Genomic DNA, 24,316 nt, shown 5'->3' with positions numbered 1-24,316 from the left:
TTAAAAGGTCCTTAATTTGTCACTTCACTGTCACCTGGGGACCCCCCCCCCCCCCCCCCCCCCCCCAATGAAATCCTGTGGGGACCCCCCTGGGGGTCCTGACCCACAGGTTGAGAACCACTGCCTCACAGTCACATGGGAGGGGTCACTACAAATAAAATTAATTCTGAGTAATCACCTATAAAGAAACTTTTGATCATGATAGGAGTGGTCTCTTCAGTGTGACAATGCCCCCTTCCACAGGGCATGAGGGGTCACTGAATGGTTTGATGAAAACGATGTGAATCATGTTATTCATTATTATTATGCCTTCTCAGACACCAGATATATGGGAGATTCTGGGCTGAGGTGTTAGACAGGACTCTCCACCACCATCATCAAAACACAAAATGAGAGAACATATTTTATTAAATGGTGTTCCATCCTTCCAGTAGAGTTCCAGAGATTTGTACAATCTCTGCCATAAAGTAGCCTATAGTACCTAAAATATATTTAGTAATTAGACTAAATAAATAATCACCTTCATAATACAAGGGAATTGCAGATTTATGTGAAGAATTGAGAATTACAGTATGTGGAAGGAGGCAGAGGGGCTACCACGTTTAGGCCTACCACACCTGTAGCCATTTATTATTATAAGATCATTTAGCACATAACGGTTTTGCCGTCACTTAAGTCATAGCCTATAATTATGTTCGTTCGTTGTTATAATTAGTTTTCTACACAGCCATATATCTGTAGACCTACTGCTGTACACTGCGAAGTGCGAAGGGGAGTACGCATTCATTCGTGAATTTCGCCACACAAATAAACACGAAAAAAACTCAAACAAAAAACACTAAACAATAATATAATAACCTTCACTTACCGTTAACAAGAACAGCAGCAATAGAACAACGCTGTGCTTGGAAACAGGGGCCATTAGTGCTGGAAAAACAAACGGTGTCTCCCTCCTTGGAGTTAAAAACGTGTCCGGTTGAAGCAGATCTATTTTATGTCCAGGGTTTGGATTAGACTTTGACCCTCCTGATACCGCGAAGAGAACTTTTCTCGACAGTAATGTGTTACAGCCACACATAGGCGGTGCCTCTCACAGTTTCATTGCTCATAGGCTGCTCCTGATAGCGGTGAGAGGAGAGGAGGGGTTGTGTGTGTCCGCTGCATAGTTCCTTTCAATTGTGTGTGCAACTGCAGTGATGGGAATTCCGGTTGTTTGCACTGCAGGCAGTGGTGGAAAAAGTAGGCCTACTCAAATGTTTTAATAAAGTTCGGAATTCAAGATTAGTACGAAAGTTGTACGAAAGTTGGCATCAATATACTAAAGTTATTAAAGTAGCCTACAAAATGTTTGAAAATTGCAGATCTACAAGCTCACAATGCATTGTGAGCTTGTACTGTAGATCGGCTATTTTCAAATATCCTATGTAGCCTACAGTAGGGCTAAAGTCAAAGTGGTTCATGTTTAAAGCCTAATATTAGGCTATAATTTAGTCTAGGCCTATCTGCAAAAAGTCTATAGCCATTATCCCAACTAAAGTTTTCAAATAATTGTAGTGAAGTAAAAGTAGGCCTACAATATAGCCTCTGAGATGTAGGTCCAATATTAGCCTCTGAGATGTAGGTCCAATATTAGCCTCTGAGATGTAGGTCCTAAGTAGCCTATACTCCAATAAACTAAAAAACACCTCAAAATTGTACTGAAGTATAGAACTTACTTGAGTAAAGGTAGGCTATAGTTAGGCCTACTTTACACCTGGTTGTTTGCAGGAAGCAGAGTTGTCAACTCATTTTCCTGGGATGTTGCTATGGGCAGGCAGAGGCAGGTCAAATTTCTTACTAAAAAGTTGCTGGTGTTGTGATGTCATATATGACGTCATTAGGTGATATGGCGCAAGACATCGTCACACACTCACACAATGAGCTGTGCAAATTGACTGGCCATCTGTAAAAAAAGAAAAAAAGAATAAGAACTGCTATCTGCTATATCACATTTATAAGTTATTATTTCTTGATTGGGGTTCACTGTTTCTGCACATCTCGTTTGAATTGCTCAGTGGAACTCTATCTTTGAAATGAATACATAAAATAACATTATCATTCCTGACTACTATTAATTGATGCCGAGGCCGAATTGGCCCGAATCGCATGAAAGAGGCCTCGCAGCACATGGTTGGTTCTACAGACTCCAACTTTCGCATGCAGATAGCTCAGATCTTTACCTACGTTCTTAGCTGTCTATAGCCATTATCCTAACTAAGGTTTTCAAATAATTGTAGTGAAGTAAAAGTAGGCCTACAATATTAGCCTCTGAGATGTAGGTCCAATATTAGCCTCTGAGATGTAGGTCCTAAGTAGCCTATACTCCAGTAAACTAAAAAATACCTCAAAATTGTACTGAAGTATAGAACTTACTTGAGTAAAGGTAGACTAGTTAGGCCTACTTTACACCTGGTTGTTTGCAGGAAGCAGAGTTGTCAACTCATTTTCCTGGGATGTTGCTATGGGCAGGCAGAGGCAGGTCAAATTTCTTACTAAAAAGTTGCTGGTGTTGTGATGTCATATATGACGTCATTAGGTGATATGGCGCAAGACATCGTCACACAATGAGCTGTGCAAATTGACTGGCCATCTGTAAAAATCTGTGCCTCACAGCACATGGTTGGTTCTACAGACTCCAACTTTCGCATGTAGATAGCTCAGATCTTTACCTACGTTCTTAGCTGACACCCTCTGGAATCCCTGATCATAACCTCAAGTAGAAACCTGCAAGCAGGTCCCGAGACTGCACTCTCAAGAATGGCACCAGAATGGTGGTAATGCAAATGATGGACAGAGTCATTGAGTGTGACATTGCAGTAGGCACAAACAGGGGTGAAACAATCTTCCTACCTAGAATACCTCACAATGACAGAGGTGAGCTTCCCTTCACCTTCAACAGTTCCCTATCCGCTTAGCTTTCTCTGTTACCATCAATAAGGTCATGGCCAAGAGAATGAACGAGTTGGCATCTACTTGCCTCAACCTGTTCGCTCATGGCCAACTCTATACTAACCTGGCAGGGCCTGACGTCATCTCTCATTCCTTCTGGGAAGGAATGAGTGAGTGAACGCAGTATGACGTCAGGCCCCGCCAGGCTAACTCTACACCGCCTTCTCCAGAGGATAGAGAGCCAGCGCTGTAAAAGTTTTCATTGCGGATAATGACAAGGGCATTACTGACAACATTGTTTATAGCGAACTCCTTTATAGGATAATGGGCATAAAGGGACACAGACAGATGCAGAGATCTCCATATACAGGCATAAAAGGGACACAGACAGACAGATACAGAGATCTCCATATATGGGCATAAAATGGACGCACACAGACAGATACAGATATCTCCATATATGGGCATAAATGCACACAGGCGTATAATGGGGTTTGCATTAAAAGGTGGGGCATTCATTCCCCATTTACATCGTTCCCGAGTATGCCGGTCTGCGGCGGTCTCCGACCTAGACACTCGGCTGCCCAAATTCTAATTTATATAAATGTAGACCTACATAAAGGTCACACAAAACTGCAAGACACAATTAGGCTAAGGTAAAAGTAGTGAATTATAATAACATAAAATGCAGAATAAACATATTGGCTTACATAAATCACACTTATTCAGCTGAACTTATTGCATCATTTCAACCTCAAATTCCGACTTGTAGGCTAATGCTGCATTTAAAATGATATCCTATATACGTCCTGAAGCTGTCTGTAGCCTACAGTAGGGCTAAAGTCAAAGTGGTTCATGTTTAAAGCCTAATATTAGGCTATAATTTAGTCTAGGCCTATCTGCAAAAAGTCTATAGCCATTATCCCAACTAAAGTTTTCAAATAATTGTAGTGAAGTAAAAGTAGGCCTACAATATAGCCTCTGAGATGTAGGTCCAATATTAGCCTCTGAGATGTAGGTCCAATATTAGCCTCTGAGATGTAGGTCCTAAGTAGCCTATACTCCAATAAACTAAAAAACACCTCAAAATTGTACTGAAGTATAGAACTTACTTGAGTAAAGGTAGGCTATAGTTAGGCCTACTTTACACCTGGTTGTTTGCAGGAAGCAGAGTTGTCAACTCATTTTCCTGGGATGTTGCTATGGGCAGGCAGAGGCAGGTCAAATTTCTTACTAAAAAGTTGCTGGTGTTGTGATGTCATATATGACGTCATTAGGTGATATGGCGCAAGACATCGTCACACACTCACACAATGAGCTGTGCAAATTGACTGGCCATCTGTAAAAAAAGAAAAAAAGAATAAGAACTGCTATCTGCTATATCACATTTATAAGTTATTATTTCTTGATTGGGGTTCACTGTTTCTGCACATCTCGTTTGAATTGCTCAGTGGAACTCTATCTTTGAAATGAATACATAAAATAACATTATCATTCCTGACTACTATTAATTGATGCCGAGGCCGAATTGGCCCGAATCGCATGAAAGAGGCCTCGCAGCACATGGTTGGTTCTACAGACTCCAACTTTCGCATGCAGATAGCTCAGATCTTTACCTACGTTCTTAGCTGTCTATAGCCATTATCCTAACTAAGGTTTTCAAATAATTGTAGTGAAGTAAAAGTAGGCCTACAATATTAGCCTCTGAGATGTAGGTCCAATATTAGCCTCTGAGATGTAGGTCCTAAGTAGCCTATACTCCAGTAAACTAAAAAATACCTCAAAATTGTACTGAAGTATAGAACTTACTTGAGTAAAGGTAGACTAGTTAGGCCTACTTTACACCTGGTTGTTTGCAGGAAGCAGAGTTGTCAACTCATTTTCCTGGGATGTTGCTATGGGCAGGCAGAGGCAGGTCAAATTTCTTACTAAAAAGTTGCTGGTGTTGTGATGTCATATATGACGTCATTAGGTGATATGGCGCAAGACATCGTCACACAATGAGCTGTGCAAATTGACTGGCCATCTGTAAAAATCTGTGCCTCACAGCACATGGTTGGTTCTACAGACTCCAACTTTCGCATGTAGATAGCTCAGATCTTTACCTACGTTCTTAGCTGACACCCTCTGGAATCCCTGATCATAACCTCAAGTAGAAACCTGCAAGCAGGTCCCGAGACTGCACTCTCAAGAATGGCACCAGAATGGTGGTAATGCAAATGATGGACAGAGTCATTGAGTGTGACATTGCAGTAGGCACAAACAGGGGTGAAACAATCTTCCTACCTAGAATACCTCACAATGACAGAGGTGAGCTTCCCTTCACCTTCAACAGTTCCCTATCCGCTTAGCTTTCTCTGTTACCATCAATAAGGTCATGGCCAAGAGAATGAACGAGTTGGCATCTACTTGCCTCAACCTGTTCGCTCATGGCCAACTCTATACTAACCTGGCAGGGCCTGACGTCATCTCTCATTCCTTCTGGGAAGGAATGAGTGAGTGAACGCAGTATGACGTCAGGCCCCGCCAGGCTAACTCTACACCGCCTTCTCCAGAGGATAGAGAGCCAGCGCTGTAAAAGTTTTCATTGCGGATAATGACAAGGGCATTACTGACAACATTGTTTATAGCGAACTCCTTTATAGGATAATGGGCATAAAGGGACACAGACAGATGCAGAGATCTCCATATACAGGCATAAAAGGGACACAGACAGACAGATACAGAGATCTCCATATATGGGCATAAAATGGACGCACACAGACAGATACAGATATCTCCATATATGGGCATAAATGCACACAGGCGTATAATGGGGTTTGCATTAAAAGGTGGGGCATTCATTCCCCATTTACATCGTTCCCGAGTATGCCGGTCTGCGGCGGTCTCCGACCTAGACACTCGGCTGCCCAAATTCTAATTTATATAAATGTAGACCTACATAAAGGTCACACAAAACTGCAAGACACAATTAGGCTAAGGTAAAAGTAGTGAATTATAATAACATAAAATGCAGAATAAACATATTGGCTTACATAAATCACACTTATTCAGCTGAACTTATTGCATCATTTCAACCTCAAATTCCGACTTGTAGGCTAATGCTGCATTTAAAATGATATCCTATATACGTCCTGAAGCTGTCTGTAGCCTACAGTAGGGCTAAAGTCAAAGTGGTTCATGTTTAAAGCCTAATATTAGGCTATAATTTAGTCTAGGCCTATCTGCAAAAAGTCTATAGCCATTATCCCAACTAAAGTTTTCAAATAATTGTAGTGAAGTAAAAGTAGGCCTACAATATAGCCTCTGAGATGTAGGTCCAATATTAGCCTCTGAGATGTAGGTCCAATATTAGCCTCTGAGATGTAGGTCCTAAGTAGCCTATACTCCAATAAACTAAAAAACACCTCAAAATTGTACTGAAGTATAGAACTTACTTGAGTAAAGGTACGCTATAGTTAGGCCTACTTTACACCTGGTTGTTTGCAGGAAGCAGAGTTGTCAACTCATTTTCCTGGGATGTTGCTATGGGCAGGCAGAGGCAGGTCAAATTTCTTACTAAAAAGTTGCTGGTGTTGTGATGTCATATATGACGTCATTAGGTGATATGGCGCAAGACATCGTCACACACTCACACAATGAGCTGTGCAAATTGACTGGCCATCTGTAAAAAAAGAAAAAAAGAATAAGAACTGCTATCTGCTATATCACATTTATAAGTTATTATTTCTTGATTGGGGTTCACTGTTTCTGCACATCTCGTTTGAATTGCTCAGTGGAACTCTATCTTTGAAATGAATACATAAAATAACATTATCATTCCTGACTACTATTAATTGATGCCGAGGCCGCAATGAGCTGTGCAAATTGACTGGCCATCTGTAAAAATCTGTGCCTCACAGCACATGGTTGGTTCTACAGACTCCAACTTTCGCATGTAGATAGCTCAGATCTTTACCTACGTTCTTAGCTGACACCCTCTGGAATCCCTGATCATAACCTCAAGTAGAAACCTGCAAGCAGGTTCCGAGACTGCACTCTCAAGAATGGCACCAGAATGGTGGTAATGCAAATGATGGACAGAGTCATTGAGTGTGACATTGCAGTAGGCACAAACAGGGGTGAAACAATCTTCCTACCTAGAATACCTCACAATGACAGAGGTGAGCTTCCCTTCACCTTCAACAGTTCCCTATCCGCTTAGCTTTCTCTGTTACCATCAATAAGGTCATGGCCAAGAGAATGAACGAGTTGGCATCTACTTGCCTCAACCTGTTCGCTCATGGCCAACTCTATACTAACCTGGCAGGGCCTGACGTCATCTCTCATTCCTTCTGGGAAGGAATGAGTGAGTGAACGCAGTATGACGTCAGGCCCCGCCAGGCTAACTCTACACCGCCTTCTCCAGAGGATAGAGAGCCAGCGCTGTAAAAGTTTTCATTGCGGATAATGACAAGGGCATTACTGACAACATTGTTTATAGCGAACTCCTTTATAGGATAATGGGCATAAAGGGACACAGACAGATGCAGAGATCTCCATATACAGGCATAAAAGGGACACAGACAGACAGATACAGAGATCTCCATATATGGGCATAAAATGGACGCACACAGACAGATACAGATATCTCCATATATGGGCATAAATGCACACAGGCGTATAATGGGGTTTGCATTAAAAGGTGGGGCATTCATTCCCCATTTACATCGTTCCCGAGTATGCCGGTCTGCGGCGGTCTCCGACCTAGACACTCGGCTGCCCAAATTCTAATTTATATAAATGTAGACCTACATAAAGGTCACACAAAACTGCAAGACACAATTAGGCTAAGGTAAAAGTAGTGAATTATAATAACATAAAATGCAGAATAAACATATTGGCTTACATAAATCACACTCATTCAGCTGAACTTATTGCATCATTTCAACCTCAAATTCCGACTTGTAGGCTAATGCTGCATTTAAAATGATATCCTATATACGTCCTGAAGCTGTCTCTGGTGAGGTACAAAGATTACGTTTAGATTAATATGTAATGTATTGTGTTTAAGAAACATCCATATACATACGTGAGAGATGAAGTCACACATTTGTATTGAGATTAAACAAAAATAGCATCTGCTTATGATTTCAGAACCAATTTATGTTCTTGATATACAACATAAAAAGTATCCTATATTTGGGTGTTGTCTGGTGCCCTCAGGCTCACACCCATTTGCAAAACTTCACCTACGGCCGTGAAATTCCCACTGTGCACTCAGACCAGGGTCTCTGATTAACCCCGATAACCAACCAGCTTGACCATGCAGCTGGACATTACTATAACACGTTTTACCTGTACTGCAAGTTGTGTACTGTGTGTGTGTGTGTGTGTGTGTGTGTGTGTGTGTGTGTGTGTGTGTGTGTGTGTGTGTGTGTGTGTGTTGTGTACAAGACTACAGTGTGATGTCAGATTTAGCATTAATACAGCTTGCCAAGTTACGGATACTCCTTACTAAACTGGTCCCATTACAACACTCCCTCCCACAGACTGAAGGTGTGGGTGGGAAATGCTAGATTTATCTTGTCTGATTACAGTATATCAGAGGATTGCACAGGTCTATTGCAAACAGATGTGTTCAGCCTTCATGGTTTATTCCTTTTCGAGCACATCATTGCCAATGCAATATCCAAAAACACAAATATGAATGGATTTTTCAGTGAAGAAATAGATATAACATTCACTGTCCTGGCTGTGTATTCACCAATCATTAACCATGGCTAGTTCAACAGATAACAGCATGTATAGTGTACAGTACAGCAAAATGAGTTTTATAAAAAAAATAAAAATAAATTAAAAAAAACTTGATAAAACATATTTGATCGACCTTTTAATCAAGTATACTGTATGTATATGTTATCACATTAAAATGTGGTATAGAGTACAGTAGTTACAGTAACTGACATGCAGTATTGGGTGTGTCTGGTAGTTATGGCAACCCGAGTGACCCCATGGCCACGCCTGTCTAGGGCATACTTTCTCAACAGAGAAAGCAAATAACAGATAACATACAGTATTCTGCAACAAGATTCAAAAAATGTACTGGCACACAATTATTGGATTGGTTTTGGTTCTTCAGCATTGTTGCAGTAAGATTAACATGAATTGAAATAATGAAGGATAATGAGGGAAAGATAAGGATGTGTGTGTGTGTGTGTGTGTGTGTGTGTGTGTGTGTGTGTGTGTGTGTGTGTGTGTGTGTGTGTGTGTGTGTGTGTGTGTGTGTGTGTGTCCGTCCCAATGATTGATAATCCATGCCAGTTTGGCAGTGCCCAGCCAGTTACTATGGTTACTCCAAACAAACGTAACAAAAAAAGGGAGAACTGTGCACAAAACCATAGGCTAGTAGTAGGCCAGCAGTGATACATTTGAAGTTGCATGGTTCTTTATACATCATGTAAGATATATGGCCTATGATTGTTGCTTTTTCTTTTTTGTTTTCTTTACTTCTGGCTGAGATCATGAACTACTACCCTGTTTTTATTGCTAGATGTGTCCTATGTGTTTTTATGTGTCTTTGTGACAGATGTATGCTTTTATATATTGCTGCAACCAAATCGCCCTTCGGGGACAAACAATAAATGAACTTGAAGACGCATCAAGTTTTTTTTCTCACCTAAGTCTGACTTGAATATTGTCTCAAGTCTACAGCTGAGAAAAGTGCTGCACCACAACAGCACTGAACGTTTGTGTTCTGGTCTGGATAAATGTTGAAAAGCAGGCTTACGGGATATTGTGATGCATCATATGCATATCATTTACTGTGTCGCAATCTCTAAAGTTACATTTTAAGAGCCAAAGCAACATTTGTCATTGTCACTCTGTCTGGCATTCAACACACATGACAACAGTGCCCCACCCAATACTTCCTGATTTTCATCTGAATTATTGGATGGTGTGGACAGAGATGGATTAGTGAGTTTACGTCAAAGAAGAATGTATGGTGCCCTATAGGCGTACATTTCTATCAGTCTATGTATCTAAGACAATAGATGAGAGAGAGTGAGAGAGGGAGGCATAATTCAATGAACAATTCTACTGAATATCTGTTTGAGAAACCTAATCTAAGAATTTTATAGTCACTGTGCATGACAAATGTGGGGGAGCGTACTAGCGGAGTGTCATCAGAAATGTTTTATAAACTGTCCAGAGCAGAATTCATGCATATAGACTTTAGGCTACTCGACAAAAAAAATGTACTTCCACTTCAGCTTCAGAGTGAAAGAAGGGGCAGTTTTTCGCTGCCTGTTTTGCATTATAGTGTTAGATTCCCCCTCAAGCCCTTTCATTATGTCCACACCCATGGCCCACAGCAGACAATTTTGTGTTTTCCTCCATTCCTCTCTCAGTTCTTTGGGATTTTCCTTTCCATTGTCAATGCATTTAAATGAGGGTCTCCTCTTCTCCCTGTCCAAAGAACATTAGAGGACACAGGCTCATTGTAGCAGAGCAGGAACACTCCAGTCTTATCAAAGGTTTATGGAGATAATGTGAGCTCTGCTGTGTAAACGAAGCCTCCCCCACATGAGCTCACATTCCTGTGGCGTTATTGAGGAGTCCATTTCTGTTGCTTACCACCATGCTGCTGTGGAATGAAGGCTCAGCGAGGAGGGGCAGACAGGGATCATCCTCTCTGACATGGAGGCTACTGGAGAATGGTTTCACAATCCAAAAAGTAACTTTTTTTCTGTAAAGACAAACAAACAAACAAACAAACAAACAAACAAACAAACAAACAAACAAACAAACAAACACATTTAGGCCCCATTATATATAAAATTGCAATATGTCATGTGATATGGAATATGGTAGAGAATAACGGAGGAAAATATATTTGTTGATGTCCAAATACTTATACAAATACTTACGTATGTGTGTATTTACCGGTATATAGACCTATATATATAGCCTATATATATAGTGAGTGAAGACTAATAAAGTTTGCATAGGAAAAGGCACAATTTCATGACTACACTGGTACAAGGTCAACAAAAAGGATACCTCAAAAAAGCTTTTGGGCTTGTTTCAATTGGGGTCCTTTTTAACTAGTATGTGTGTGTGTGTGTGTGTGTGTGTGTGTGTGTGTGTGTGTGTGTGTGTGTGTGTGTGTGTGTGTGTGTGTGTGTGTGTGTGTGTGTGAGAGAGAGAGAGAGAGAGAGAGAGAGAGAGAGAGAGAGAGAGAGAGAGAGAGAGAGAGTGTTTGCATCACATAGCCCTATAGATCTCTGTGTGGTGATGGTGGTGACTGTGGTCTACACAAAATAACATAAAATATTAAATAAAATAATGCAAAAGTAAATACTTCTGGTGAAATGTGTCCCCCTGCTGGTAACCCCAGAGTTTAGCATCTGAATCGTTACAAATGGATAATGTAAAAGAGGAAACAAAGACGTTCGGGTCGAGATATGCGCGTGTGTGCGTGCGTGTGTGAGTGTGTGGCTGTGCACTCTCTTACCGTAATGAACCAGTGTACAGGGTGGAGCCCTATGGGTGGAGCACAGGAGCAGTCAAGGTGTGTCGTCGGGGTGTCAGACAACAGAGTGCGTCACGGATTCTAGGGCACTGAACAGGCGGTCACTTACAGCCTGAACTGCCTGCCCTGGAGTGTACAGTGTAGATTCATAGCGCAGAGTCAGTAGCTACGAGGCGATTACTCTACCGATTCAAAGTAACTCTGAATCACGATTCAAAGTAACTCTGAATCACTGATTCTCACAAAGCTCACATCTGTAGCCTACGTAGGCTACTATATAGACCCGGTGGACTCGGTACCTACTGTACTACAACAACTTTTACCAAAAATGAGGGGATATTTCATTTTCTGCATTTGCGTGTTATTGGTAAGTACTGTACTACTCGTAGCCTACTTTGTATAGACTTTGTGTAGACCTACCGTTTTAAGAACTGTAAGCTTATATGATTTGTTTAAACTACTTGCAAATCATCCCACCTACACTTTTTACTTTGGTTTGTTATCTGCTGCTTGGGCATGCAGATGGCGTAGCCCACCTGCTATACTGGTCCATAGGGAGTTTCCCTGGTGGAAAAAGTAGGCTACAAATGTTTTACACTTAAGTATCAATACTGCAATGTGTAGATATACTGTTATTACTAGTAAAAGTCCAGAATTCAAAATGTACTTGAGTAAAAGTACAAAAGTATTGTTATCAAAATGTACTTAAAGTACAAAAAGTAAAAATACTCGATACGCAGAATATCCCATTTCAAGATTTCAAATGTACTAACTAAACATCTTTTGAAAATAGCAGATCTACAAGCTGCATGCCTGCACTAATGTTTTTCTAATTTTGTTCGTTTTCTATAGATGTCTCTTTCGGAGTCTTGCTTTCTCTCCAGTTCCATACAAGTATCAGTGCCACAGTCAATACCAGCACACTATGTGATTTCAAAAGGTACGCTAAAATGTCTATAATGTACCACTCACTGTTTTGATGTTTCTTTGTATGCAATTCAATATTCCTATATGCTAATAATAATAAGTCTATTATTTTCTATTAGATCACCAGCACAATATAAACTGACTATTAGTGAATAATATAGCTTGAGGTTCTGTGGAATATTAATTAATAGCACATACCTTAGTGAGACAGACACTTTAAATGATACAAATGATGGAAAGCACATAGCAACAGTAGCATTCTATTCTAAGTCCATTTCTCCCACTCCAACTTTAGTTGATCTTCATGACCACTGTGAGATCTTCTGGTCCAGTGACCCGGCCTTTATGGTGGGGAGTGATGGCACTGTGGTGACAACAACCACGGTGCCAAATGAGGGCCAAACCTTCTCAGTCTGGGCGCAGGACCCCAGCGGGAACACAAGTGAAATGGTCATTCACCTCCTTCACAGAAACATTATGAAAAGAGAGGTGAGAGATTAAAGTGATTCTATTGTAGGCATAAACAAAGAAAGTCCTATTCCGTGTTAATACTCTAATAATATGTTTATGATATGCGCCAGAGCAGGCCTTCCTGAAGAGGTCCAAACGACGTTGGGGTGTTCCACCTTTTGAAATATTTGAAAACGATGTCCCGCCATTTCCTAAGCAAATAGACAGGGTAAGCTAAGTATTTAATGTCATTTCTTTCAAAACAATACAGTAGGCCTATTTGTCAAATATTCATGCCTTTGACATTTGAATGACTTGTATGCTGTCTACTAGTACTACCATGTTTACTTTTACTGTATACAGTATCTCTCACAAAGAAGGACTCACACACCCAGACACGCCTTGACTATTTGGTTTCTATGTACAGTATAGCGACTTGGAGCTCCTCACCCGACTCTATAACTGCACATAATCAGTTACAACATGCCTGGGAATTAACAAATGTACCTATCGCTGTTCTGCGGTGGTAGTATGGCTTTTGTCTTTAACCTAGATGAAACACACCCAAAGAACGTTAACCCCTTGTATTTCCTGCGTACAGATTGGATCAACGGCTGAACAACATTACAACGTGTACTACACGATCAGTGGACCTGGTGTTACGGAGCACCCGGTGGGTCTGTTCAGTGTGGAGAAGTTTTCGGGGATGCTGTCGGTGCACAGGGCGGTCGACCGCGAGGAGTACCCCAAGTTTGTGGTAAGTATGTAGCCTACTGTAGAAGACCACCGTATTGATAAGACTGATCATAGGTCTACACTACAGGTGGTCGTTCATACCACAGCTATTGATCATTACTGAAAGGCACAATGTGTTAGAACATCTAAATAAAGCTGTCATGATACTGTTACTGTGGTACCCGATCTAGCTTGGGACTTTGGGTATCACAATACCATACACACACACACACCACCAGCTAAATCTAGTGTTTTCTGTGCAGTTTACAGCTCACGTTTATGACAGAGAGACCCACCAAGAGAGAGACGATCCTTTGCCTGTGGCTGTGGTTGTGTTTGATAAGAATGACAACAAGCCAACGTTCACCGGCCCACTCCAGTTCACAGTGCTGGAGCAGAGCAGCGCAGGTAAGAAACACAACTGTATTATGCCTGTATACTGTGTACAGCAGGGGTCTTCAACAGGGGGTCCTCAGAGTTACTACAGGGGGTCCTCCAAATCTTCGTGTGATAGAAGCTTTTTTCCCTCATTTTCTATATTAACCACTTGAACCCTAGCCTCCATATTCTGAGCACTTTAGAACCAACTCTGAGAACCAAACCTCTTTGCCAAAAATAGCCGATCTACAAGCTCACAACGCCTCACGCTGTGAGAAAAGAGCAGACTAAGTACAGAGTGAAAGATATTTACGGTTCAAGTGGTTAAATATCTGGAAACACAAATTTATATGAACCCAAAAATACACTGATGATTGTGCTGTCAAATGATGAAACTAAACTATATGGTATCTATGGGTTATTGTGGGGGGTCCCTGCTTCATCTCTCTCTCGACTAAGGGGTCCTTGGCCTGAAAACATTGACGACCCCTGGTGTACAGTATATGCCACAAGACTATCAGTATTGATCACAGATTAACCCAAAACCCTTTATACACTACAGGCACACAGGTGGGGAAAGTGAATGCTACTGACAGAGATGAGGAAAACACAAACAATGTTAGGATCAGATATTCAATCCTGTCTGGACGAGACCTGTTCTCCATCAACCCAGTGACAGGTGTCATCAGCACATTAACCAACCAACTGGACAGAGAGGTGAGGGCCTATGTTCACTGCTTCGGTGGTTTTCTCAGTAATATATGACAATCGTTGCGTTAACAATCAGTTATTTTTGGTTTAGTTTAAGATAGTTGGTGTGCAATGGCAAAGCATGCTGTCTTATCTGTGTCCATTTGTTTGGAATCATTTCTCATTACTTCTCATAATCCTGTTATAATGCACTTGGCTGTATGAAAAGTTATTATTATGATTTTGCTTCAGGTGCAAGACAAGCATTTTGCCACGGTTGAGATCAAAGACATGAATGGTGACCCGAGGGGTCTGTCCAACACGGCCACAGCCACCATTACACTGGGCGACATCAACGACAATCCTCCCACTTTCACAAAGACATCTGTAAGTGTTCAGTTGTTGTTTTGAATAGCTCAGTCAAAACCACTGTGAAGGAATCCCTCTTACACATTGTGACATTCTTTCCTGACATGACAAACAATTGACGAGCAGGCGTCTTTGGTGATTTATCCTCAGTTAAGCATTGGTGTCTGCATATGGCAGATCTACAAGTTCACAGCGATATGTTCTGAGAGCGTGTAGATCTTCACTTTTCTTCTGTGCACAACTAATTATAAATCAGGCATTACAGCTCCCTTGTGAGTGCTCATTTCACATAAATAACCCACTCTCAACATTTTCTTTGTCTCTACCAGTATGCTGTGAATATTAAGGAGAACCAAAATCCAGGTCTAATCCTTCGGATTCCGGTTGAAGACAAGGATTTAATAAACACAACAAACTGGAATTCTCAGTTTGTGATCACTAAGGGAAACGAAGATGGTATTTTCAGAATTGAAAGAGATCCCAAAACTAATGACGGACTTCTTTACACAACAAAGGTGAGCAAACATTAAATTGCAGCCTTTTTTAAATTGTTCCCTTTGGTTTGTTTTTAATGAAAGAAATCGGGTCTATAATGACACTGAACTAATGGAATACCTAAACATGGCAGACATGGCTATTACATGGTGATATAGGGTTTTGTATACATTTTTCAACACATGCCTACATGTTTCCCCAGCCCGTAGACTATGAGAAGACCAAAAACCTCAAACTGGAGATCATGGCACGTAACGAAGCTGAACTGAACGGTGCCAAGGCCTTGTGGGCCTCCATACCTGTGGATGTATCTGTGGCTGACGTCGACGAGGGCCCACAATTCACCGCTCCCACTGTGCGCTTCATTGTCCAGGAGAACACACCAAATGGCACTCTGATTGGAACTTACACAGCTCTGGATCCTGAGACCAAGAGTAGCGCGGGCATCAAGTAAGCATTATCACCCTGTCGACTTGGCTTTGCAGTAATGCAATCTCATGTTGCGTTCTATGGTGAAGGCTTTGACATTTATTGGTTGTTGCTGTTGGGTGGAATCTTTGTATGTCAATACTTTTTTACTTTTCAGGAAACAGAAAACAAGAACATGTGTTCCATTTCCAATGCAATGCATCTAATGTTTATTATTCTTTTAATACTTTTAACTGATAAGATATTTATTTAAAAACAAAATAATAATAATACAAAAATACAAACAGACGGTCTCAACCACACAGCCAATCTACCAGCTCACAGTGTTGATTCTTTGCATGACAATGTCACATGAATAAGTGAAAACAATGAATGCGTGAACCAGAAAGATGAAATATAGAGAAACATTACACATTTTCTGCCCAGCAGTGATGATACATATTTCAACACAAGATGGAGTTGTAGCTCTGTGCAAGACAAATATATATATACTTTTGTTTCTACCTCTTACAAGCACTAGAGGGCAGACTTTCACCACCGACAAAAATAATGGGCTAATGATACATGGATTCTTTGTCCTCTTCTCCTCTCAGGTATTACAAGGTGACGGACCCAGCATCGTGGATTAATGTAGATGCAAATTCAGGACAGTTGAAGGTTGCAAACACAATTGACAGAGAGTCTCACTTTGTCCAGGACGGCATTTACAACATCACCATGAAGGCCGTGGACAGCAGTAAGTCATTTCCCATGCCATAGTCAGTGTTTTATGCACTGCTTTCCAAACTGTTACTCGTTAACTAAGCAGGCAAGAAACTTGTTCAGATAAGTATAACCTCCAGCAAATTCCCTGTTTGTTTACGCAACGTTCTTGGCATGGCATCACCAGTTAAATACGTTGGGTTTGGGGAGAAACCACAAACATAATTCCTTTGTCCCTCATAATATGGCACCATGTCATAATAATTATACCAACAATTACATTGGTATAATGAGAGTGTCTATAAGCTAAACCTCTCTTTTTGGTGATTTTGTCTCAGCTGCCAAACCCAGTTCCACCCATGTCTTTCCACTCTCACTGTTTTATGACAGAGAGCATGAGGTGTGGTTTTTCACCTTAGAGCAACATGTCTGGTTACTCATAAATGTTTTGGTGTGTTGTTGCCTAATGTCTGGCTCCTATCCTAGATTTGGTCTGGTGCATTCTGTTGAGACAGCGAATGCCAACGTGTCACGCAGTCACTATTTCGGTATTATGTGTTATGGCCTCAGTGGGATCAGTTGTTTTCAAAATGTGTTGTACTTGTAACCAAGGCACACCGATGAGAAAGTAAAATCTCAAGGAAAACCTCTATTCATAGCAAAAATTGTAGTTCTATAAGCCCACAATGTGTTGTGATCCAATGCATTTTGAGTTTGCATTCTGAGCTGGTAAATTGTCTATATTCATTATCTTTTTTAATTAATGGGAAAATAAATAATAAAACAAACTAGATTTAAAATGTTCAGCTGCAATGCCATGCCCAAAACAGGCATGCCTGGTTGAAACTGGTAAAATATTGTTTAGAGTCTGTTTTGGGAAATGACTCTTGAGTGCACACCTGGACTTCTCTCATGGCTCACCGTTTGGGAACCACTGCTCTAAATCAACCAGTTCCAACTCGCATACAGTAGGTGACTAATCTTACCAAACGTGTCTTTGTGTGATTTCAGGCTCTAAGACAGGTACAGGAACAGTCATTATTCAGGTGGAGGATGCCAATGATCAAGTGCCAGAGCTTCCCACCACTGAGCTTTTGGTCTGTGAGAAGGAAGGTGAACTAGGCTCTGTGCCAGTCGTGGCCGAGGACAAAGACCAGTCTCCCTTTGCTGGCCCGTTTAGCTTTGAGTTGGCGGAAGAGCATGACGACAAATGGACTGTGAATAAGTTGAATGGTAGGTGGTTATGTTGAGATTGCTTTCCTTATCTTTCTATCTCATCTTTCAATGTAAATGCATGCATGTCTTTTAAGTGGGATGATACACTGGGTTGACTGGGAAAACAGTCTAATGGTTTCATTGGCATTCTTAATGAACAGATAAGACTTATCATATCCTCTGGAATATTAACTTCAGCATTGAAGTGTTCCACCATTACCTAAATAACATCACCAGGATTCAGTGTGTGATTGGTTTACTATCCTCCTAACGTCGCTAACTTTCCAAAGTTGATTTGTTCTCAAAGAGATTACAGGACACCAATATTTGGCTTCATTTTGTGTTTACAGTACATACACCTTCTTTCCAGTTGTACAGGTACAGTATGTCTCATTGTGGACTAAAACCTTGTGTTTTCTTTATCAGACACAGCGGCTACGTTGCAGCAGACCAGAGATCTTCCTACGGGGAGATACACCGTCCCTCTGATGGTGAAAGATCTACAGGGCAGTGGTAGGACACAGATGGCCACAGTGAGGATCTGCCAGTGTTGGAAGGGTGCCTGCTTGGACAAAAAGAGGTCCATATCACTGGGGGTGTGGGGCGTCCTCGCTATGCTGCTGGCGTTGGCCCTGCTTTTACTGCTCTGTGAGTCCAACTACTGTACTTCTACAATACTACAGTATTTTTTATTAAGCCGTATCGTTCATCCAGCCTGTATTAAAGAAAGACATAGGGGAAGTTTAACAAAATACAGAATGTACATCCATACAGTGCTGTAAGGTTGGACATTTTTTATATTAAGTTAGGTTTTCTCGTTGTCACAGAGTTATGCAGAGCAACGGAAGCATGTCTTGGGATTGTTCTGCATAGCAGGTGGAATGATGTAACATGCATTGATCTTGCTCTTGTAATGCCTCTCACACGCACGCACGCGCGCGCGCACGCGCACACACACACACACACACACACACACACACACACACACACACACACACACACACACACACACACACACACACACACACACACACACACACACACACACACACACGCGCGCGCACACACACACACACACACACACACACAACCGGCTGTTTACCAGGGGAAGTATAGCCTACTTCAGCTGAACTCATTCTAAAAGCTGAGGTGTACTTGTCTTCCGCAGGTATATGCTGTGCATTCTTCTGCGTGACAAAGCCTCAGGCAAAGGATTTCGAGGATCTGGGAGACAGCGGTGGTGTGTTGCTGAAATCCAACACGGAGGCCCCTGGGGATGCAGTGGTAGGTGTATGCATGTAATAATGAGTGTAGTGTATACATGTAATAATGAACGCATCGGATGGGTGGCAGTGGTACTGTATGTACAGTAGGTGTATACATGAAGTAATGAATGCAGTTTAGTCAGGAACATTCACGTCAAGTAGATTTAACCCTTTATTACATACCGGTAAATGGAATACAGTTAATCTTGGCGTTTAAAGGGCTCAGTGTTTGGAGACGTCCCCTGAATTTTGTGCAAGCTTTTCTGAGCATGCTAAGCAAAAACAGGGAACGCTAAAGGGGAGCACACACTGAACGCGAACGGCTGCGCAGCGTCGCGTCGCGGTATCGATGTACGTGAAGTGCCGCGCGGTAACCCCAACTGGACGCGACGCGCTGCCACCATGGGAGAACATGTTCAACGCGCGGCAACGCTGGAAAAATAGAACAGCGGCGTATCAGCGTGGCAGGCGAGGCGGCAGACCCGCGACTGCGCGCGCCTGACGCCGCCGGTGTGGGTTATTTCATTGAAAATAATGGGGCCGTATGTTTTGACGCGGCGCTTCCGCGCCGCCTCCGCGTCCGGTGTGTGTTGTTCCCCTTAAGCAATACCCCCCCATAGGGATACAATAGCAGAACAATAGCAATAAAGTCACAGTATTTGAGCTTCACAATACATGACATGAACTTAATCAGACAATCAACTTAATCAGACAATCACGAGTATTGAGCTTAGCCAGACTGATCGTGCAAGGTGGTGGCTGGGGTGCAGGAGGGCAGCAGCTAGCAGCGAATGATTCTGAAGCTTCAGAACCAAGCATAGGTAGAGAAAGCGAGACGTATTTAAAGGAGCCTTCTTACTGAGTGAGCGCTTTGATTGGAGTATGACAGTGTGACGTAATGACCAGCAGATATGAGAGTGAGGAATGAAAACAGAGCTGACTGACCTCTGACTACAGCTGGGCGGCAACTTGACTCCCATGTCCTGCATAAACTAATTCCACATAGTTTTGTTTGACAGCACAATCATCAGTGTATTTTGGGTTCATCTAAATGTGTGTTTCCAGATATTTAACCATTTGAACCGTCAATATTTAATAAACTTGACCTTTCACTCTGTACTTAGTCTGCTCTTTTTCCCCTCTACACGAAACGTCTTTGCCAAAAATAGCTGATCTACAAGCTTGTAGATCTGCTATTTTTGGCTAAAGTTCTCAGAATATGGATGCTAGGGTTCAAGTGATTAATATTGAAAATAGGGAAAAAAAATATATCACACAAAGATTTGGAGGACCCCCTGTAGTAACTCTGAGGACCCCTTAGGGGTCCCGGACCCACTGTTGAAGACCCCTGCATTATAGTCTTTATAAGTCTTCTTACAGTAGACCATTTTCCAGAGCACTGCAGTGTAGCTGCTGTGTCGCTGTGTGAAGAGGTGCCGCATGACACCACAGTTATGGTTGACGCTCTGAGAAATCTCTGAGAAAGTCTATAGGGCGTCTATAAGGCTTAAGCGTTTGGGAATTTGATTTGATTGTATATCTTTTTGTCTGTTTAGGATTCAATGCTCCTCATACCCTCTGTTGCCACTGAAGCACCAGTGAAGGGCTCCTTCCTTGACGCACAGTGGGTGGGAAACAAGAGTTCCAGCACAGTTGGTGGCCTCAGCGTTAAGGACAATCAACCCAATGGGCTTCTGATGACGGACCGGGGGAACGACTACATTTCTACCCAGCAGGACGTGGGGCAGTTTGGTACTGGACAGTTTGGTACTGGACAGTTTGGTACTGGACATCACTGGAGCAGTCAGTTTGTGAACAGCAATGTGGCTTTCGGCAATGGACAACTCTTTGATAACGCCACAGCTCATCACACCTGGCTAACAAATGGCCGCTTCATACAGCAGGTAATCTTTATTTTTATTTCTTTTAAAATTTTGAGTTGCCTGAGTACTCATCCAGCATGCAGCAGGAGCTGGAATGACCAATGTGGAAATGAATAAACCTGGGCCAATAGTGGAAGTCACCACATTGTATGAGAGCAGGAACTCCAGTGTGTTGTAAACACATCTCGATGAGCAAACCTTTCACTCTGTGAGGTTTAATAACTTTCTTATCTGAAAAACCAAAGGCAACTCTCATGTGTAATGTAATCTCTTATTGGCTGAACCATCATAGGCTCCTCTCTCTCTCTGTAAGTTATTGTTTCTCAACTCGTCGGTGGAATGTTTGTCTGTGTTGGCCGAGTAATATCCGCTGGTCATATCCTGAGCAATTCCATAATATCACATGGTGTAATATCTCCCCTCCCATCGGTCAGCAACCCCGGGTTTAATCCACAAGGACTAATAACACATTTCCTCTCCCGTCTGCTTTGTCTTTTAGAAGTTGGCCTATCTGGGGACGAAGGAGGAGGGGCGGTTTGCAGACGACATCCTCCACTCCTACGGTTTTGAGGGGGTGGGCTCCCCAGCTGGCTCTGTGGGCTGCTGCAGTGACCAAGGCAACAGCGATGACCTCAGCTTCCTGGACACGCTAGGGCCAAAGTTCAAAACTCTGGCAGAGGTCTGCACTAAGAAATGAACAATGCAACCCGAGGCAGTGTTTATTTTAATTGCACAGGATGCACAGGGTCGTGCGTAGAATGGAATAGTGGACTCTTGCTACGCGGTAGGATGCTGGACAACAAGGAGACAATCATATGAACGGGTCTTGTAAAGCCGGACTTATATGTGCTGTAGTTGTGTGGCGGTATCACGCACTGAAAGTAGCCGACCTGCAAGCTCACAATGCGTCCTGCTGCTATGTGTTGTGAGCTTGTAGGTCCGCTATTTTCAGTGTATATCAAGCCCTTAAGTGTTAGCACACTGTACTCCTTGTAGAGGACTTTTGATAAGGCCTTTTTGCACTGGAAATTATTAACTTGATTTTTATGTACTGTAGATATGTATGTAAATTGTGTTTGTTTTGCAGGATAAGAGTAGCGCATTTGTAATGCCACTTTAAAGGCGTACATGGTTTATTATAGGTTAGGTTCTTTAGGCATAATGTAAATGTTGGCTTATCTCAGGTTGAGTGGAACATTTTATTCCACTTTTCTATTTACTGTAGCTATTCGAATAGGTGTCATTGCGTATGCTGAAGTGCCTGTGCACTTGCCTAGTTTTATTTAGCACTGACTGCTCTGTGCTTCATTTCAAATTACTTGCTTAGAGATGACACATCGCATGTTTAAAGATGATCGTACAACCCCACATTACAGTGGAATACCAAAGTGCCTTAGTGTTGCAAATGTATACTTTATGCTGACTGTTCAATCGGGTGTAGCTTGAGCTTGTGTGGGAACCTTAAGGCTGATGAGACAGACTGATGCTGATTCGTGGAAAGTCAGCAAAAGGGGTGTGATTGGGAGGAGTGAAAACAGATTGCCTGGGCTTATCTCAGCGTGCATGAGTGACAAGAAAGAAATGTATTATTCATCAAGACCAACCAGAAAGCCATTTCTCAAGGCCTAGAGTGGAAAAAGTCACAGACAGAGCTGTTACCAACTGTAGCTGTACCCATGCAATGGAAACCATTATGGTTTGTTTTCATTAGTGCACAGTAGGAGGTGGTAATGGCGATATATGTCTCTATCTCATAACGCGCTGTAATTATAGTAAATTACATTGACTGCAAATGGATTTGGGAACAGAAGATATAGTCGGCCTGATATACTGTAGAACATTTTCATGATCAGCTTAATGTACTGTATATTGCAGCTCAACTACTGTATACTACTATGCTTCCTGTGTGTTACTTTGTTATTACACAAATATGTTTTTTGATACAGTTATATTTTTTCTTAAAGTTCTATGAAGATGCCTTTTTGATACCAAAACCCTGTACTGTGGATAGTAACACTATTAGGAATCATAGTGGAAGGATATACTGCTCTCATTCATTTACACTACAGTGGTTCAGCCCAGGAATTTCATATTGAATGACTCAGTGGGTGTGGTACTCTCGCTGACTTTGTTGACTTGTACAATGGCAATGACATCATCCATCCAATTCTTCACCCATTAGTTAATGTTTAGCTCCACTCATAGGCAGCTAGGGACAGTGCAAGATATGCTGCCATTCCAAACACGTCAGCAAGCCACAAGTTCCTAGTTGGGTCACACAACATCCACTCTGGAATTAGGATGGCGAGGATTTATAGATAACAAGCCTATCTGCATTATGCAGGAGCATCAATAAATAATACAGTATCAAATCAATTGAAACTAATACTTGAAACAAATTCTAATTCCCCATGACTTTGTGATCGTATTAGGCTTAGGAAGATTATGTATTATTGAGCATGTGCCTAATTTAGAAGAAGCATTGGTGTTCATGAACAATTCAAAATGTGCTTTATATATTTGGGTCAAATAGCATGCGCTGAGTGTTAATTTAGCTCTGTAACGTCTGTAAGTGTTGAAAATGGGTCGAGTTTACTCGTTCATTTTGCTGTGTGTTTCAGTTTGATTAATTTAATTCTGAAGCTGAAAATATGATTAGAGGGTCCATCTGTCATATTAATGCAGTGAAGAGCACCATTGATGACAGGATGAAGTCGTCGCTCCTTATGATCAAACATTGATATCCTGTTAAAAAATACAACAATGTTATCTGCTCAGACTACAATAATACTACAATAATACTGTCACAATTATGGGAGGATTTGATTTGAATGAGTTGTGAACATAAAGGTTTTTTTAAACCCTTAAATTCCCACTGGGGCCAATTAGAGCCACTGAAGTCAAAATAATAATAATAATACAAAGACAAGCTGTGTAAAAAAAAGCATAGCTTTAAGCATATTGTGCATTACTGTACAATTCCATTATTCCCACATTTCCTTGCACAATTACTCTGAATAATGAACAGCTTTTAAGTGTTGAAATAAAATGTTTTAATTGTTCTCTGTGGAAATAAATTCTGCTTACTGGTGAATTCCTAATAACCACTTGAACCCCAGTATTCATATTCTGGGGAAACATTAGCTAAACATTGCCAATCTACAAGCTCCCAGCATACCTTGAGTACAAAAGGACCCCAATGTAAGCAAGCCATTGTGCTTTCTTGGGTTTAAATGCATTGTGAGCTTGTATCGGCTAATTTTGGCAAAGAGATTGGTGTAGGGCAGAAAAAAGAACACAAGTCTAGATGGTGTAAGTGGTTAAACACATAAGCA

General features: G+C 41.6%; 2 protein-coding genes across 2 annotated transcripts in view; one reads left to right on the top strand and one right to left on the bottom strand.

Moving 5' to 3' along the window:
- LOC308285818 (desmoglein-2-like protein) overlaps positions 1–985 on the bottom strand; it is a 15,285-nt gene extending 14,300 nt beyond the window's left edge. Inside the window, exon 1 of the mRNA XM_080726702.1 lies at positions 869–985. Within this exon, the coding sequence (XP_080582828.1) occupies positions 869–922 (54 nt within the window). The 5' untranslated portion in view covers positions 923–985. The remainder of the gene's footprint in view (positions 1–868) is intronic.
- Positions 986–11,488: 10,503 nt separating this feature from the next.
- Positions 11,489–24,043, top strand: LOC308285686 (desmocollin 2-like protein). Its single transcript, XM_080726531.1, has 16 exons — positions 11,489–11,810; positions 12,296–12,383; positions 12,666–12,859; positions 12,957–13,049; positions 13,422–13,577; positions 13,819–13,963; positions 14,496–14,650; positions 14,876–15,010; positions 15,322–15,507; positions 15,690–15,937; positions 16,510–16,652; positions 17,630–17,851; positions 18,260–18,481; positions 19,002–19,117; positions 20,655–21,002; positions 21,481–24,043. Exons 1-16 carry the CDS (start codon positions 11,772–11,774, stop codon positions 21,676–21,678), a joined length of 2,688 nt encoding a protein of 895 aa, XP_080582657.1. The 5' UTR covers positions 11,489–11,771; the 3' UTR covers positions 21,679–24,043.
- Positions 24,044–24,316: the final 273 nt, after the last annotated feature.

The sequence above is a fragment of the Nannobrachium achirus genome, assembly GCF_963921795.1.
Source record: "Nannobrachium achirus genome assembly, chromosome: 5".
In the NCBI taxonomy this organism is placed as follows: Eukaryota; Metazoa; Chordata; class Actinopteri; order Myctophiformes; family Myctophidae; genus Nannobrachium; species Nannobrachium achirus.
Note: the sequence above shows the minus strand (reverse complement) of the source record. Positions and strands in the feature narration are given on the sequence as shown.